This window comes from Rhinolophus sinicus, linkage group LG05 (genome assembly GCF_036562045.2).
Source record: "Rhinolophus sinicus isolate RSC01 linkage group LG05, ASM3656204v1, whole genome shotgun sequence".
Classification (NCBI taxonomy): domain Eukaryota; kingdom Metazoa; phylum Chordata; class Mammalia; order Chiroptera; family Rhinolophidae; genus Rhinolophus; species Rhinolophus sinicus.
Genome location: NC_133755.1, coordinates 82,579,562 through 82,593,666, shown reverse-complemented (window position 1 = coordinate 82,593,666; position 14,105 = coordinate 82,579,562). Strand labels below are relative to the sequence as shown.

Here is a 14,105-nt window from a genome sequence, read left to right as displayed (position 1 = left end):
CAGAAGGTAATTGGGGCTGCTCTTTATTCCCCAGTTCCCAGGCCGTGGCTTATGGAGGGTCAGCGTGGGTCCTGGGAGCAGGGTGGTGTGGTTGGTCAGGCAGCTGGGCCTTTCCTGGTTTGGGGAAGATGGTAGGACAACAAACTTGGGTCTGCTCTGGGGGTTTGGAGAGTTTTTTTGGGATGCAGTTGGGGTCGGAATGTCACCTGATGGGGTGAGTAGACCACTCACCTTTGGTGTCACAGTCTTGGAAGGAGATGGCCCCCTCGTGCTTGGTGGTAAGGCCCCCACCACAAGGGAAGCACAGAGTCCGTCCCGCTTCAGGTTGGTAGGTGCCACGTGGGCATGGCTGGCAGGGCTTGAACCCATCTACAGAGTGTTGGCCAGGCGAGCACTGACCTGCAATGAACCAAGGGCCCAACTCTGATGGGGGTGGTCCTGGTCGTCCCTTTGGGGTCACCCAGTCTCAGGGACAGAGGCACACAAACAGGACGTTGACTAGGAGAGTGGCCTGGAGCCTGGGCCTGCCCTTGGGAAATCCCATGCCCACGGGCATCCCAGTGCCCACCCTACCCCACTCTGCATTGTTTGTTCCCCTGGCACCTGCACACGTGGTGACGTTGGTGGCTCCAAGAGGCCCGTGTGCATCACTCCCAGGGCAAAGGTCGCAGGAGAGCTGCCCTTCTCTCTCCTGGAAGGTGCCCGCTGGGCATGGCACACACTGCTCCGTCTGGCCGTGGTAATACGTTCCCTGCGGGCAGCTGACTGAGGGAGAGTCGGCCGCGCTAGCCACCCACCCCCCCTATTTCCCACCACCCAGGCCTGGGACTCCCTTTCCCGCTCCCCCAGATTCATGGAGAATCTCTGTATCTGGAAACAGACAGAAGCCTACTTGGGAGAATCAGAGGCCAACGCCATGTTCAGGACGATTGGTGGCCCCACCTGTTGTCCTTCTAGATTTTAGTCTGGGACCAGGGAGGGGCGGATGATGGGCAGGAGGGTCTTGGCTGCCTCACAATTTGAGAGATACCACTGAGGCCGCAAAGCATACTGCTCTGAGCTAGGCCCAAGCGGGCCTTCCCTCTCCCGTGCTCCCCTGTGTCCCAGCAAGCTGCCTTACCACACTTGGCCCCAGTGCGCTGCTGCCCAGGTCTGCAGGCCTCCACCAGCTCGGCTCGCTCCCCAGCTACCGGGCCCGGCTTGTGGGCCAGCTCATAATCAAGGCCTGCCAGGCGCAGGAGGAAGCGGTCCTGGTTAATGGACTTTCTAAGCATCTTCAGGGATCCTTTCAGCCTCCGTTCCATCCGCTGTCGGAGGCAGGGTAGCGCACAGCCAGCTGGTAGTGGATGGTGGTATGAGTCATGGAAGGAAGAGAAAGGAAAAGTGACTATGAGCAGGGGGGAAAGTGAGCAAAGATAGGAGGTAAGAGGAACTGGCTTTGGGCTTGGCATTAGGCAGGTCTGCCCTTAGTACAGACTCCGCCCCTTCCCTTGCCGTTGAGACTTGTGGTTCCCCTACCTGTGCCTTCCCTTTCCACCCTCCTTCCAACAGCGCCCCCAGTCCCACCTGTGGTTTCTTCGGCTCTGACCTCTGCCTCCAGTTCCAGGGTGAGCCGAGTGACCTCCTTGCCTGGAGGGGTCCGGGCCCGCCGGCCCTTGCCCTTCCGAGAGGAGTCACACTTGAGGTGGATGAAGGTCACCTGGCAGTCAGAGCAGGGGGCACCACCTGGGGGAGAGGCCTTGTCAACCCCAGGGACACCTCCTGGGGACAGGGAAAGTTCTTACTCCTAGCTGTCACTTTTCCACCCCAACCCAGACAGACCTCAGCAGGTCTCTGACTGTAACTATCTCAGTTCTCTTTTAGTCTAGGATATGAATGAGTGGGTGTGGGGGGTACCCTAGGACTTCTTGGGCTCTGTGCCTGCCACTGCTTTTGCCCCTGCTCTTCCCAGAGTTCAGGGTGCCAGTGGGGTTTTGGAGATCTCGCTAAGCAGAGGAGCTGAGAGGTGGGAAAGGTTAGATGGCCAGACATCCCGATGGAGTGGGGTCCCCAGTCCAGACCTGGCCCCAGCATTCTGCCGGCCTCCTCCACTTTGCCTTTGTTTCGCAGGTGCAAACGGCACTTGGCGTCCTTGATCTTGAAGGAGGCCCGCTGTTTAACGGACAGCACTGCAGCCTCTAGAGGGATGGTAGAAGCTCAGCACAGCCTGGGGGCCCCCTGGGGGTGAGGGCTGCTGTGGAGGGTGTTGAGAAGCTGGGCAATAAGCCAGCGCTTGGCTGGAGGAGAGGGATTACGAAAGTCAAGGGAAGCAGATGTTAGTGGCAGAGGGAGCAAGGCGGCAGCGCTAGAGAAAAGGAGGAGATCCAGAAAGGAGTAAGGCCAGGGGGTTAAGGAAGAAGAGAGACAGGAGCCAATAAGCAAAAGAGTAGGTGGGAACGGGCCTCCGGGCGGGCACTCACCATGGCAGTGGTTGGAGTTTGTGCTGTTCCCGGTGTGGCCAGCTCGGGCTGGAGTGGCTCTGGGGCTGGGGGTGCCACAGCTGACCGTGAAGCCGTTTTCAGACTCTGAGACAAGGGGGCTGTCACAGCTCTGACCTGCCCCCCACAGCCCCCACCACCGGTTCATGACTCTGAGGGGAGCCGAGGAGCTGCCCCAACAGCCAGCCTTTCCTCCCCACCAGCCCTCCAGCAACCTCTTCTACGTACCGGGCAAAAACCGGGCGCGGGAGGGGCAGGTCAGGGCACAGGTGTCCTTCTTGCCAGACCGGTTGCAGCTGAGCATGGCTTTCGAGGCACCAGGACCGCCCTGACACTTTGCCGGCTCTGAGAAGGGGAGAGAAGCCTGAGGAGGAGAGGGCCTTCCTCTCCCACCCTCTCCCTCAGTCGGGTAATTTGGACAAAGAGAATTAGCTGCATGAAGAATTGTAATTGTACACAGAGACTAGTGAAAGGATGAAGAGATTATTTACTGGAAACTTCATGTCTCTAACTCAAATGGCTATATTCTTCCCCCTGTATTACCTAACGCTTGGTCAGTATAGAACTCCTTACTTTCCAGGACCCCCCAAAACTCCAGTGCCGGCGGTGGCCAGCAGAGGGCGCTGCCCACCTGTGCAATCCTTGCCATTCCAGTGGAGCCGGCCCTGGCCTGCTGGGCAGGTACACTGGTAGCTGCCAGGTGTGTTGATGCAGCCGAAGCGGCAACCTCCCCGATTGATGCTGCACTCATCCACGTCTGGGGGAAGGAGCGGGGAGACACAGACAAACGATGGTGGGGGAGCAGAAGGAGCAGGGAGTGGGCAGTGAGTGAAGCCCTTGGGTCCAAGATGACTACCGGCCTGAGAAGAGCCCAAACCGAAGACCTTCCCTTATCTCTGGCCACAGTCAAAAGGACGACTGAGAAGGGGTCAAGCTGATGAGCTTTCTCAAGCCTGCCACTCCTACCTCCCAGCGGGGCTGTAGTTTGGGAGCTAAGGATGGGAGTCAAGCGGCAGTGATGGTGGTGGCAGATAAAAGTTTGGTGGCAGGGCATTGTTCCCTGATACCCGATTCCCAGTTGTCTTCCTCCCATTTCATCACAATGGATGCAGACGTGGCAAGTGTATCTAAAGACTGCCCAAAGCCACAGGCCAACGCAGGGGTTGGTTCAATCGAAGGGTGAGGAGGTGAGAGGGGCTGGGTGGCTGAGGGTGCAGATCTGCTGGCTTACCCCCACAGTGGGTGACACCATAGAGCAGATAGCCATGATGGCAGAGGCACTGGAAGCTTCCCGGCGTGTTGACACATATGTGATCACAGGTTCGATCAAAGGAACACTCGTCTATATCTGGAAGAGCAAGAATGCTAAGTCACTGAATCTGTCTTGGGGAACTTGACCCTGGGACCCCCTTGCTCAGGTGAAGGGCACAAGTGAGGGGCCTTGGCTCTCCCCCTTAAACTGAAAGCCCCTACTCACGGCCCAGCCCTAGGATCAGCAATTCAGCAATGCCCACCCACCCCTGTGCCCCTCCACTCGGAGTCCTTTGCGTCAGGCACTGGGAGATCTGATGCCTGTGGATCAGGCCGACTACGCATATGTGTGGTTAGGCAGACCCTGCCAAGGATATGCATCGGGGCGAAATCCATCCCGCCCTCCTTGCCACGCCACCATGTGCCCCAGTGCAGAGCAGGGCCACCAAGAAGGCAGACGTTCGCTCATTTGCAGACCACGCTGCTTATGGAAACTTCCAGTGTCTTGAGTTTCTCAGAGTCTGGCCTGTGTGAAGCTCTCCTGCCCGAAGGACCTCTCCACGGCTGTCTCATCGCCCCCGTCTGCTCACCCTGGCAGTTCCTCTCATTGATGAGCAGCTTATAGCCCTTCTTGCAGCTGCACTCAAAGCTGCCCACTGTGTTGCGGCAAATGTGGTCACAGCCCCCGTTGTTCAAGCGGCACTCGTCTATGTCTGAGGAAGCAGGACAAAGTAGAGGAAATCAAAGGTAAAGCTGAAGGCTGAGGACAAAGAAAGATACAAACTCACTCCATCACAGACGGAAAATCAAGGAGACCCCTGAGCCTGTCCCTTCTGACTCTCTCCCAGCTCTGTTTCTTCCCTCTTCAGGGATCTGTGCCATTAGTAACACCTTTCCTCAGACAGTCTTCTCAGAAGGGGACATGTGGGAACCAGTCAGGCCCCCCTGACTGGGGGGGGGGTTGCCTAAAGCAGGAAGTAAGTGGGCATTTGACCTACAGGGCTAGTCCTGTCCTTTACTCTGCTGCTGCTGGCCCTTCCCCCAAAAGGCTGGTGGAGAGGGTTTATCCCTTTCCTGCTCCCCATTCCTGCCTGTCACAGGAGCCCAGGAGGGCGGGTGAGGAGGTGGCACAGAGACGTGGAGATTCAAGGGAGCAGCCCTTCAGAGAGGAGAAGCTGGGAGATAGGCCAGGCAGGGAGGACCTCCAGAAGAGCCAGTGAGGCTGGGTAGCTGATGGGGGAGGGGTGTGGGCCAGGCAGGGGGCTGGACTGGGAGAGGTCTGGAGAGACTCAGGCCTGAGGCAGCTTTCAGCACTAGGAAGGGAAGGGGGGGCGGGGGTGAGCGGCTTCCTTCCTGAGGTCAAGTTCCCCAAGCTGGTGGCAGACAGGACGCAGGCTACGCACCCCTACTTGGGGGAGGGGCAGGGAGGGCAGCCTTCCACTTCGCTCTTAGCATACCTGTCAACAGCCCTTCCCAGCAGGGAACCTCTCAACTCTGCTGTCTGACCTGCTGCCCCAGCCCTCCCCGTCCTCTCTGCCAGCTGTTGGGCCAAAAGACACAAAGAATGAGCCCATACCTTCCAGTCCCTACTCCTTATGACCAGGGAACACAGACCTGATGAATCATTTTCAGTTTGGCTACCCTCCCTTGCCCTCCCCTCCTTTCCCTCCCCTCCCTCACTTTCCCCCTAGACCTGGCTAATTAAAAGAGGGGCAATACAATGGACTGTGTGGGAAATTATACCATATTAATGGCTAACACCAAGTGTTTATCATTTGTCAGGCACTGTTCTAAGTACTTTATAATTTATATATAACTCATTTAATCCTCACATTTGGCAAGCACCACTACTGTGGTGAAACTGAGGCACAGAGATACTAAGTAACTTGCCCAGAATCACAGAGCTAGTAAGAGGTGGAGCTGGGATCTGAACCCTGGTAGCCAGGCTCCAGCATCAGCACTCCCAACTGCTACCCTATTCTGCCTCTCTGACTGGTACTGTCTTTTCAAAGGGAAGGTCTTGGGAATGTGGGTTAAGAAGGCTATGGAATACACTTGTGACCTTGTGTACACACAGGGCTCAAATATCCTTCTAGACCCAGAGACAAATGTAAATGGCATGTTCATTAACCAAGAGGGTTAGGGACCTGTATGGGATAGGAATGAAAGTAGGGAAAATAAGACAGTGTAAGACAGGGGACTCTAAGGAACTGGCCAGACTTTTGTGCCCCTTGAACTGAGATGGGAAAGGTGGACAGAAGACAAGCCCGAGTTCTGTCCTCAGTTCTGTCTAATCGGGACAGCTTCCCGGGGGTGGAGGAGGTGTGGTCCCGGGCCAGGTACCCCGTCTCCCCCGCCAACCCCTTCCCCTCCCGCCCTTACCTTTACAGGTCTTCCTGTCTGGCTGCAGCATGAAGCCCACGGGGCAGCTGCAGTGGACGCCCGTGGCTGCGTCGTGGCACTTGCTGTCACAGCCCCCGTTGTTGACAGCACAGGTCTCTGTGTAGGAGGGAGGCGGGGGACGGTAACCAGGTTATGGGCCTGGAGGAGTCCCGACCTGTAGGGTAGCTGGGCGCACAGCACAGAGGCTGAGGGAAGGCCTCAGCTGCCTCCCGGCACTTCAGAAGGAGCGTCAGGCCGGGCTCCCAGCCCCCATCCCCTCACAGTGCAGCCAAGCAGTCCACTTCCCTGCCCCCTACTTGATTGAAACAAGGTGGACAGCAGTGAGGCAGGTACAAGCCAGAGCTGTCAGGCAGGAATGTGCTGAGGGGGTGGAGGCGGTGGAGAGGGGAGGGCGCGGGGAGGATGGGAGTCACGGCTGCCAGGGAGCAAGGAGGGACAGACAGCAGTTCCCGCCTCTTTCCACCCCCCCATCTCTGGTGGGTGGGGGGATCCTGGTGGGACAATCTCGGGAGGAGTGAGCGTGGCGATTCCTAAGACGGCGAGGGATGGCCATCAATTCCTCTTCCTCCCTGCCCAGCTGTCTTAAGAAAGATCCCCGATCCAGGATGGACTGCTCGTCCTCAGAGGACACAGCACATACTCAGTCATTTCCCGGCCCCTTCCAGGCCACCTCCAGCTCCTCCTGAGCCTTCCTTTCAGTACCAGATGGAGATAAATAAGCTGGCTGTTCTGTTGCTTTACTTTCCTAACGGGGAGATTGGTCCTGGGAGGGGGGAGGACGGGGGGCAAAAGAAGAAGGATCAGAGAAGGAAGGGTGTAAGAAGGTAGGTGAAACAGAACCTCAGAACTAAGTCTCTTCTGTTGCTCCCTCTCCTGACCAGTAATGTTCCTTCCCTTTGCCGGTAAATGTTCCCTTTGCCTAGAGATCAGAGAAGTAGGGTGTGGATGGGTCACTCCCTATTTTCTGAATTCAGAGCAGGAGAAAACCATGTTTAAACTGCAGCTGAGGAGTGTCAGGTGAACCCAGGGAAAAACCATCAGCTCAAGAGGAGGAGGCAAGGGACATCCTCCAAGCATCTAGAGTTCTCCCACTAGAGACAAAATCCCAAGGCCGCCACTAGGGAAGAGAGGAGAGATGTTCTAACAGTTAGGGCAACGGACTGAGAAAGGCACCAGCCAGTACTATCATCTGGAATGTCTGATTCCGAAAACTCCAGCCCAACGCTTGTCACTGAGGAGACCAGCAAGGCAAGGGCAACAGAAGAAAGGCCAGCTCTGCCTCTGGGTCCCTGCTCACATCCGGGTCCTGAAATGCCCAGGTTTGGGAGCAGCCACCGTGGGATCTCCTATGTGCCACTCCCACCTCAGTCTCCTGAGGTTCCCTCAGACCTGGGAAGGAATCTGGGCTGGGAGGGAACTTTGAGTTCAGGCTCCAGCCCAGCCGTTCTTAGCACAAGAAGAGGTCCGCCAAGCCCTGGAGCAGGGAGAAGGGAACCGAGATCCTGTGCCAAGTTTAGGTAGATTCTGAGGGATCCAGGATGGGGGCAGCAGAGCTGGCACAGTGTCCATCCCAGCTTGGACAGAAGGCTGGGCATAGCTGCCCGCCCATATAGCACAATGCTCTCCAGGGCAGAGTTGGGGCAGCAGGATGGCATGGCCTCAACTTTCTTCTTCAGGTCACAGTATTAAAACTATAAGTTACTCTGCTTACTTTGTGCCAGGAGCTTCCTAGATGCTCTGTACCCACTATCTCAATCACAGCAACCCTAAGGGAGGATCGTCCTGCCCATTTTACAGAAGAGGAAACTGAGGATCAGAGAGGACAGTAGCTTGCTTGAGGTCATACAGTTAGAAGGTGGCAGAGCCAGAAGTCAAACTCAGCTCTGTCTGAACTCAAATGTCATGCTCTACACCATGATGGTGGGAGAGAGGAGTGAGTGACGCTGGGAATGTGAGCTAATATGGGTAAGAAGCCCAACGAGGGGATGGCATCTAACCCTACCCCACCACTATCTCAGGTGGCCCAGTGGACACGATGGGTAAGGTGGAGCTGGCTGGGTCTTGAGCTGTGCAGAGGCAGAGAGAGGGAGGGAGGCAGATGGTTGGGAAGGGGTGAGGTGTTAGAGGGTGGGTGAGGGAGACGGTGGAAGGAGCGAGCAGCAGAGGAGATGACAGGATCAGAGACAAAATCAACATGAAGGTTCCTGGGCCCGCTCTTTGGGACTCAGGAGACACTCAGTGGGCCCAGTACCCAGGCTGCCAGGGGAGCCCTGCTGGCAGGCTAGAGCCCAGTCAGGGTCCAGTGGGCATGCAGTTAGTGGGAGGCCCCATGTGTTAGCCCTTCCCCTAGCAAGCCAGTGAGAGCAAGTGGAGAGAGCAGACATATTTACCATTAGAAACGGCCTGAGGGGGGATGTGCTGCTCTAGCCGCCTTTCCCCTGTTTGACATTGTAAAAAAGCTGTTTAGATGTGGGCAGGAGCCACTGAGGCCCACCGTGCCCGGCCCTTCCCCCGGCCCTCCCCCACCCTGCAGGCCCAAACCACTAGCCCCACAGGAAGAGCCCTGAGACTCCAAAACTGCACTCCCCAGCCTTCTCCTGCCTGGTGTCCTCAAAGAAGCTGGGGTCCTACCAAATGACTGATGGGAAACTGAGTCTCAGAAAGGGGCAATCATAGGCCCAGTACCACTCAGCATGCCAGAGGCAGAGCTGTGATCCAACCTCAAGTCTTAGAAGCTGCCAAATCCCAAAGGGTGCCCATCCTGTCCGCTAAACTACATTGCACTCCGTCTCCCCGCTAAATCTGAATATCCTGATGACCCCGAGCCATGGCGTTTCCTCCTACCAGGGCTGGGGAGGAAAATGAGATGCAGGGCAAGGTAAAATCAGTTCTATGGGAGAAGAGGGAGAGGAACCCGGAAAGAATACAGCTGTGAACCTTCCAACAGCCTCTTTGCTCTCGTCTACCTCCCTTGGCAGTGGCCTCGAAGGCAGAATGGGTCTTGCTTTAGGGAAGAGCTCAAGCTGAATAGGGGTATTTTCCAAAGCAGCCATGGCCAGGATCATCTGAACAGAAAGAAACCTGAGAGGGACCCTCCCCACATCCACGGGCTTTTCCTCGGGGACTGCATGCAGTCTTTGGGGAGACCCTGGGGACGTGTGAGTGTATCCAGGGAATGGTGGGAGGTTTGGGAAGCAGAATTAGATTTATGAGGGGAAAATGAAAGGAGCTGGAACAACCAGCCTAGAGAAGGCAACAGGAAGATCTAAAAATGTTCCAAGATCTCTGAAGAGTTAGTTCAGAGGGAAACATGTAGCAGGTGAGATTTTAATTAGAGAACTTTAGAACTGAGTATGCAAGTCTCTGGAACAGGTACCCAAGGGACACCTTTAACAGCCTCACCGGCTGCCCTGTTCTTGTGTCTGGGGGCAAGACTGCTGTCTGCACGGGGGGGTGGGTCTCTGGAGTGAGACAGGGGAGAGTCTGGTTCTTAAGCTGAATGTCATGTCTCTGATAGACACAGAGGGCGTGCATTCAGACCTCCCTCTCCCCGGCATGACGGAGTAGCCCACGAGATGAATGGCCATCCATAAATACTGTGCCCACAGAACAAGCTCGCCCCCTGCCTGGCTCAAGGCACAGTGTCCCCCCTGCCCAAACTCTTCCCTTTCATGTCCCACTCCTCCAAGGGGACGCCTGTCCCATCATCTTTCTCAGCACTCTGTGAGCACACAGTAATGGGCCTTCATGAAAGACCTAAAGACTTAGGGAATTAGGAATTAAACTCATCTATGGTACCTGAAGATATGTGAGGTAAGGCTTAGGAAATCAGGAGGAGAGGAGAGAGAAGGAAATGGGGGGGCTAGGGTGAGGGAGTGGAAGGGGGATTTATAGGAGAGTGAGGAGAGAAAGGATAAAAAGGAAAAGAGATACCTGGAGTCAGGAAACCCCATTTGTCAGTTCAGGGCTGGCTGTTCCAGGAACGAGCACCCTGTCCCACCCTTAGTTCCAGAGTGCGGACAGGGGCTGTGACAGTTCCCATCTCACCACACTAGTCAACCAGGGCCTCTGGTCAGGCTTATTCCTGAATTGCCCCAGCTCTCCTCCCCCGTGTCAACCACAGCCTGGTCAACAAGCACCTCTGCTAATTATTCTCACTTTGGCAACACTTTATCCTGGATAAAGAGGGTGGGGAGGCTGCCTGCAGGGGGCAGTGGAACCAATGGGTGGGGCGGGAGAAGAGGGTCTGGTGAGCCCTTCAGGCCTCAGAGCTGCCCCTCACTAGACCTGGCATTGTGGGTCTTCAGTTCGCTCACTAGCCATCCTGTGCCCAGCACCTGGGCTCCACGTGCTCCCACTCCCCTGGTTCCCAAGGGCCCCCCCCCCAGAGGTGGACTGAGTTCTCCACTGGCCTCACCCACCGATGCACGTCTTCCCGTCCGTGTGGAGCACAAACTTGACATGGCAGCCGCACCGGGGACCCTGCTCTGTGTCATCGCACGTGTGCTGGCAGCCACCGTTACCATAGTTGCATGTCACTGTGCAAAGAGGGAGGAGTCCTGTCAGCTTGCTTCTCCCTGGGTACCACAGTCTCCGCAGCACGGTTCCCAGCCCCCTGTTCTCCCACCTCCTGCTTCCCAGGCCCCACACCCCTCCTCTGTGTCTCCCTTTCTCCCCACAGCCACCCCGGGTAGCTCACATTTACAGTCCCGCTGGTTCTTGGTGAGCTCGAAGCCAGGGCGGCATTCACAGGCGATGCCGCCTTTGGGAGTCTCCCGGCAAATGTGAGCACAGCCGTGGTTCTTGTTCATGCAGTTCATTCCTTCTAAAAGGGAAGAGGAGCGGGGTGAAACTCTGTTCTTCTGGACGCCTAGAGGAGGGACTAGAAGGGAGAGCTAGGGCCTAGGAAACTGGGAGAACTCCACTGAGGCTGCCATACGGACTGGCCATACGGACTGGAGACTGACTCTCCCCTCACAGGCTCCCTGTCCCGCCCACAGAGCTGGGCGCTAAAGAGCAGAGCTCAGAGCTACTCAGCCCCAAATACCTGCATGTCCCCTCTCCTTCCAACAACCAAAAGCTAGTGTCTAATAATTGCCCAGCGCTGTGCTAGGTAGGTACTGGCTGGACTGAGGAAGGACCCTTGTGTAAGATAAAATATAAGACATAATCTCTTTCTTCAGAGTTTACAGTCAAACCCGGAAGAAGATAACGTGATGTGAGTGGGGAGGAATTGGTACAGATAATTATCATATGATCTTATTTAACAAATATTTAATAAGCTCCCACTACATGCAGGGCAGTATATTAGGTGCTGCAGATACAAAGATGAATGAGACATAGTCCCTGCCCTCAGAAATGTCACCATCTGGGGGAGGAGCCACAGAAACAGACAACACCCCCCCCCACTATTCCTGCCTGAGATTCCCAGTCTGATCCAAGGATAAGGCATCGGGGGGGCCCTCCCAGATCACAGCAGCTTAGAGCTCAGCCGGGTACAATCAATTAGGAATGACAGGGACACAGAGGACGCCCTGTAGTGGCCCCGATCCCACACTGACTCCAACCCCAAATGAATTCTCCCAGACTTTGCTCTGAGACAAAGCGTCTGTCCATGGAGCCCTTAGGATGTGACTGGGTTGAGGGACAAGAGAAGAAGGAGCTGGTGGAGTTGAGAGCGGAGGCTGAGACCTGGGGGGGTACTGAGGGAAAGCTCCGGAGCAGATGGGGAGAAAAGCCTAGGAGCGCATGGGCTGACCTTCTGGCCGCTGGATGCAGGTGTGCTGATTGTCGCTGAGGAAGAAGCCTTCCCGGCAGTGGCACTCATAGCTGCCCATCATGTTGACACAGCTCTGCTGGCAGCCACCATTGCCCTCGGCACACTCGTCCACATCTGTGCAGGACAGTGGGTGGTGAGGCCGTGGGATGCCGACCAGGGCCCAGGCTGTGTCCTGAGACTCTAGCACCGAGAGCTGGGGGCAGTCTGAAGGATCCAGCACACACACCTCCCCCGCGTCCCCAACCCCACGCCCAGCCTGAGACCAGGCAGTTCTCACCCACTGATCACCTCATATTCCACTGCGTCTGAAGAGGCAGCCCTAGGAGGGCAGAGCTGGGGAGCTAACCAGTGGGGAAGGACATTAACATGGCTCCCTTAGGTGAAGACATGTCCCCCCTTTCCCTAACCTATTGAAATTGGGTCTGAGGGCAGAGGGCATCAGCAAAGAAGAGAGCCAGGGGGACACAGAAGGAGATGAGGATGGAGACTGCATGGTGAGAGGAACTGGGGCAGCCGGTTGTGATGAGCAGCCAGGGAATCAGGGAACCTGAGCCAGGGCTCCGTGTGCAGGCACCACTGTGGCCATGGTGTTGAGGTCGGAGGGGCAGGTGGAGAAAGGCAGCGAGTCTCAACTCCTTGCGGGGCAGAGACCATGTCAGTGGACAGGCCACGGCCCTGCCCTCCTTTCCCTCCCTCCATGTCTGGGCTTGCTGCCGTGTTCCCTAGCCTCTCTCCTATTTTGGTTTAACAAAACAAAGTCTGGCAGCTTGGGAGGGAGGGATGGGGGGGCTGCCATGTCACACCCTAATCACCACCCCCAGGTCCCTCCCAGAGCCAAGCTCTTCCTGGAGCTCCCAGTCAGTGCCTTGACTGTCTCTGTGCTACCTACTGCCCTCTCACATTCGCAGCCCTTCTCAGGTTTCCTCGCCTCGGGAGGCATGAGGGAGAGTGGTCACCAAATGGAACGGCTAGTTCCTGAGGGCTCCATCTGCCCTTCTCTTCCCATCCGCTTTGCTGAGTCCCGAAACCCTGACCTTTCCCCTTCTGGCCAAGGGCCAAGGGGCCCGGATCCAGCAGGCCCCTGCCCGAGAAACGCACCTGTGAGGAAAGCTGAGGAGGTCCGCCTTCGCCTCGTTCCTGTCCCTGCCTCTCTGTTGCTACACTCCCCACTTCTCCCCGTCCCTGTCTTCCCTCTCTCGCCCCATCCTACCTTCTATCCTTCTTTGTTCCCTTCTATTGCAACCTTGTGACTTTGCTACTCTAGTAGCAAAAAGTTCTTCCAATTCTCAGTGGGGAAACTGAGGCCCGCCTGGGGCATGGATGACTTACTCCAAGTTCCCCTAAAAGCCAAAAGTAGAGTTGAGACTTTGAACCCCAACTGTTAGATAGGCCTTGCTGCCCCGGACACCTTCCATACCTACTCATGCTCTTATCCTTCTGGCTGGTTTTACAAGGAAACAAGACTTGATGAGAATTGGGGGCCTAGAGAGGTCAAAAACAACCAAAGAACTCAAAGGCTGATGTTTGAGGTCCTGTAGGCAGCTCACTGTCCTGGTCCAAGAGTCATAGCTTCTCTTTCCAAAGCAGTTCCCAAAGAGGCCCTCACAGGGGACTGGGCAGATGAGAAGTGAGGTCCTTCCCTGGTAGCTGCAGTGGTAAGAGAGGTGGCCAGGGCTGTGGGTAAGGGCCCAGCAGGAATCGGGGTTGAGAGGCCTGGGGCGGGAGTGGAAACCTATAGGCTGGCCCAAGGATGGAATGTGACGGCGTTTAGAGGCAGCTCTGTAGTAAGAAGGCTCTCCTAGGCCAATTGGACCTCAGATAATTGATCTGTTTGGTCAGGTGGAGGGTGGGAGAGCAGCCTAGACTGCTTTTCTGGGCATCATTCCTCTTGCTTCTCTTCCTTTCCTGGTCTTCTGTTCTTCCAGTCTCCTATGTCTGTTTTGGCACCAGAGAGAAAGAATTTGGGGAAGGACCCCTGGGTACACATCACAAATCCTTTTCTACTATGGGCCTTTTCTACTTGGGGGAAAAATCTAACATGGTCCCAGTACATTCAACCAAAGTTGAGTTTAGTTCCCTCTCTGATCCAGTTCTCCTCTCTCTGATCCAGCTCCCAGGTCAAACGAGATCAGGTCAGATTGAGGTCTCAGAAGTAAGGAGAGGGTGAGCGTGGAGACTGCAGAAAGAGCTGGGAG

General features: G+C 56.1%; 1 protein-coding gene across 3 annotated transcripts in view; it reads right to left on the bottom strand.

Annotated features, from left to right (window-relative positions):
* The window catches only part of SCUBE3 (signal peptide, CUB domain and EGF like domain containing 3), a 36,906-nt gene that overhangs the window by 8,116 nt on the left and 14,685 nt on the right, over positions 1-14,105 (bottom strand). The window contains exons 4-18 of one of the 3 annotated variants that reach the window (XM_019738754.2): positions 11,890-12,024; positions 10,831-10,956; positions 10,553-10,669; positions 8,522-8,569; positions 6,111-6,227; positions 4,319-4,441; positions 3,709-3,825; positions 3,109-3,234; positions 2,706-2,822; positions 2,460-2,564; positions 2,061-2,177; positions 1,567-1,725; positions 1,121-1,336; positions 604-765; positions 232-399 (exon numbers count right to left, since the gene is read on the bottom strand). In XM_019738754.2, the coding sequence (XP_019594313.2) occupies positions 232-399; positions 604-765; positions 1,121-1,336; positions 1,567-1,725; positions 2,061-2,177; positions 2,460-2,564; positions 2,706-2,822; positions 3,109-3,234; positions 3,709-3,825; positions 4,319-4,441; positions 6,111-6,227; positions 8,522-8,569; positions 10,553-10,669; positions 10,831-10,956; positions 11,890-12,024 (1,953 nt within the window). The remainder of the gene's footprint in view (positions 1-231; positions 400-603; positions 766-1,120; positions 1,337-1,566; positions 1,726-2,060; positions 2,178-2,459; positions 2,565-2,705; positions 2,823-3,108; positions 3,235-3,708; positions 3,826-4,318; positions 4,442-6,110; positions 6,228-8,521; positions 8,570-10,552; positions 10,670-10,830; positions 10,957-11,889; positions 12,025-14,105) is intronic. The other 2 variants (XM_019738756.2, XM_019738755.2) reach the window with 2 other exon arrangements.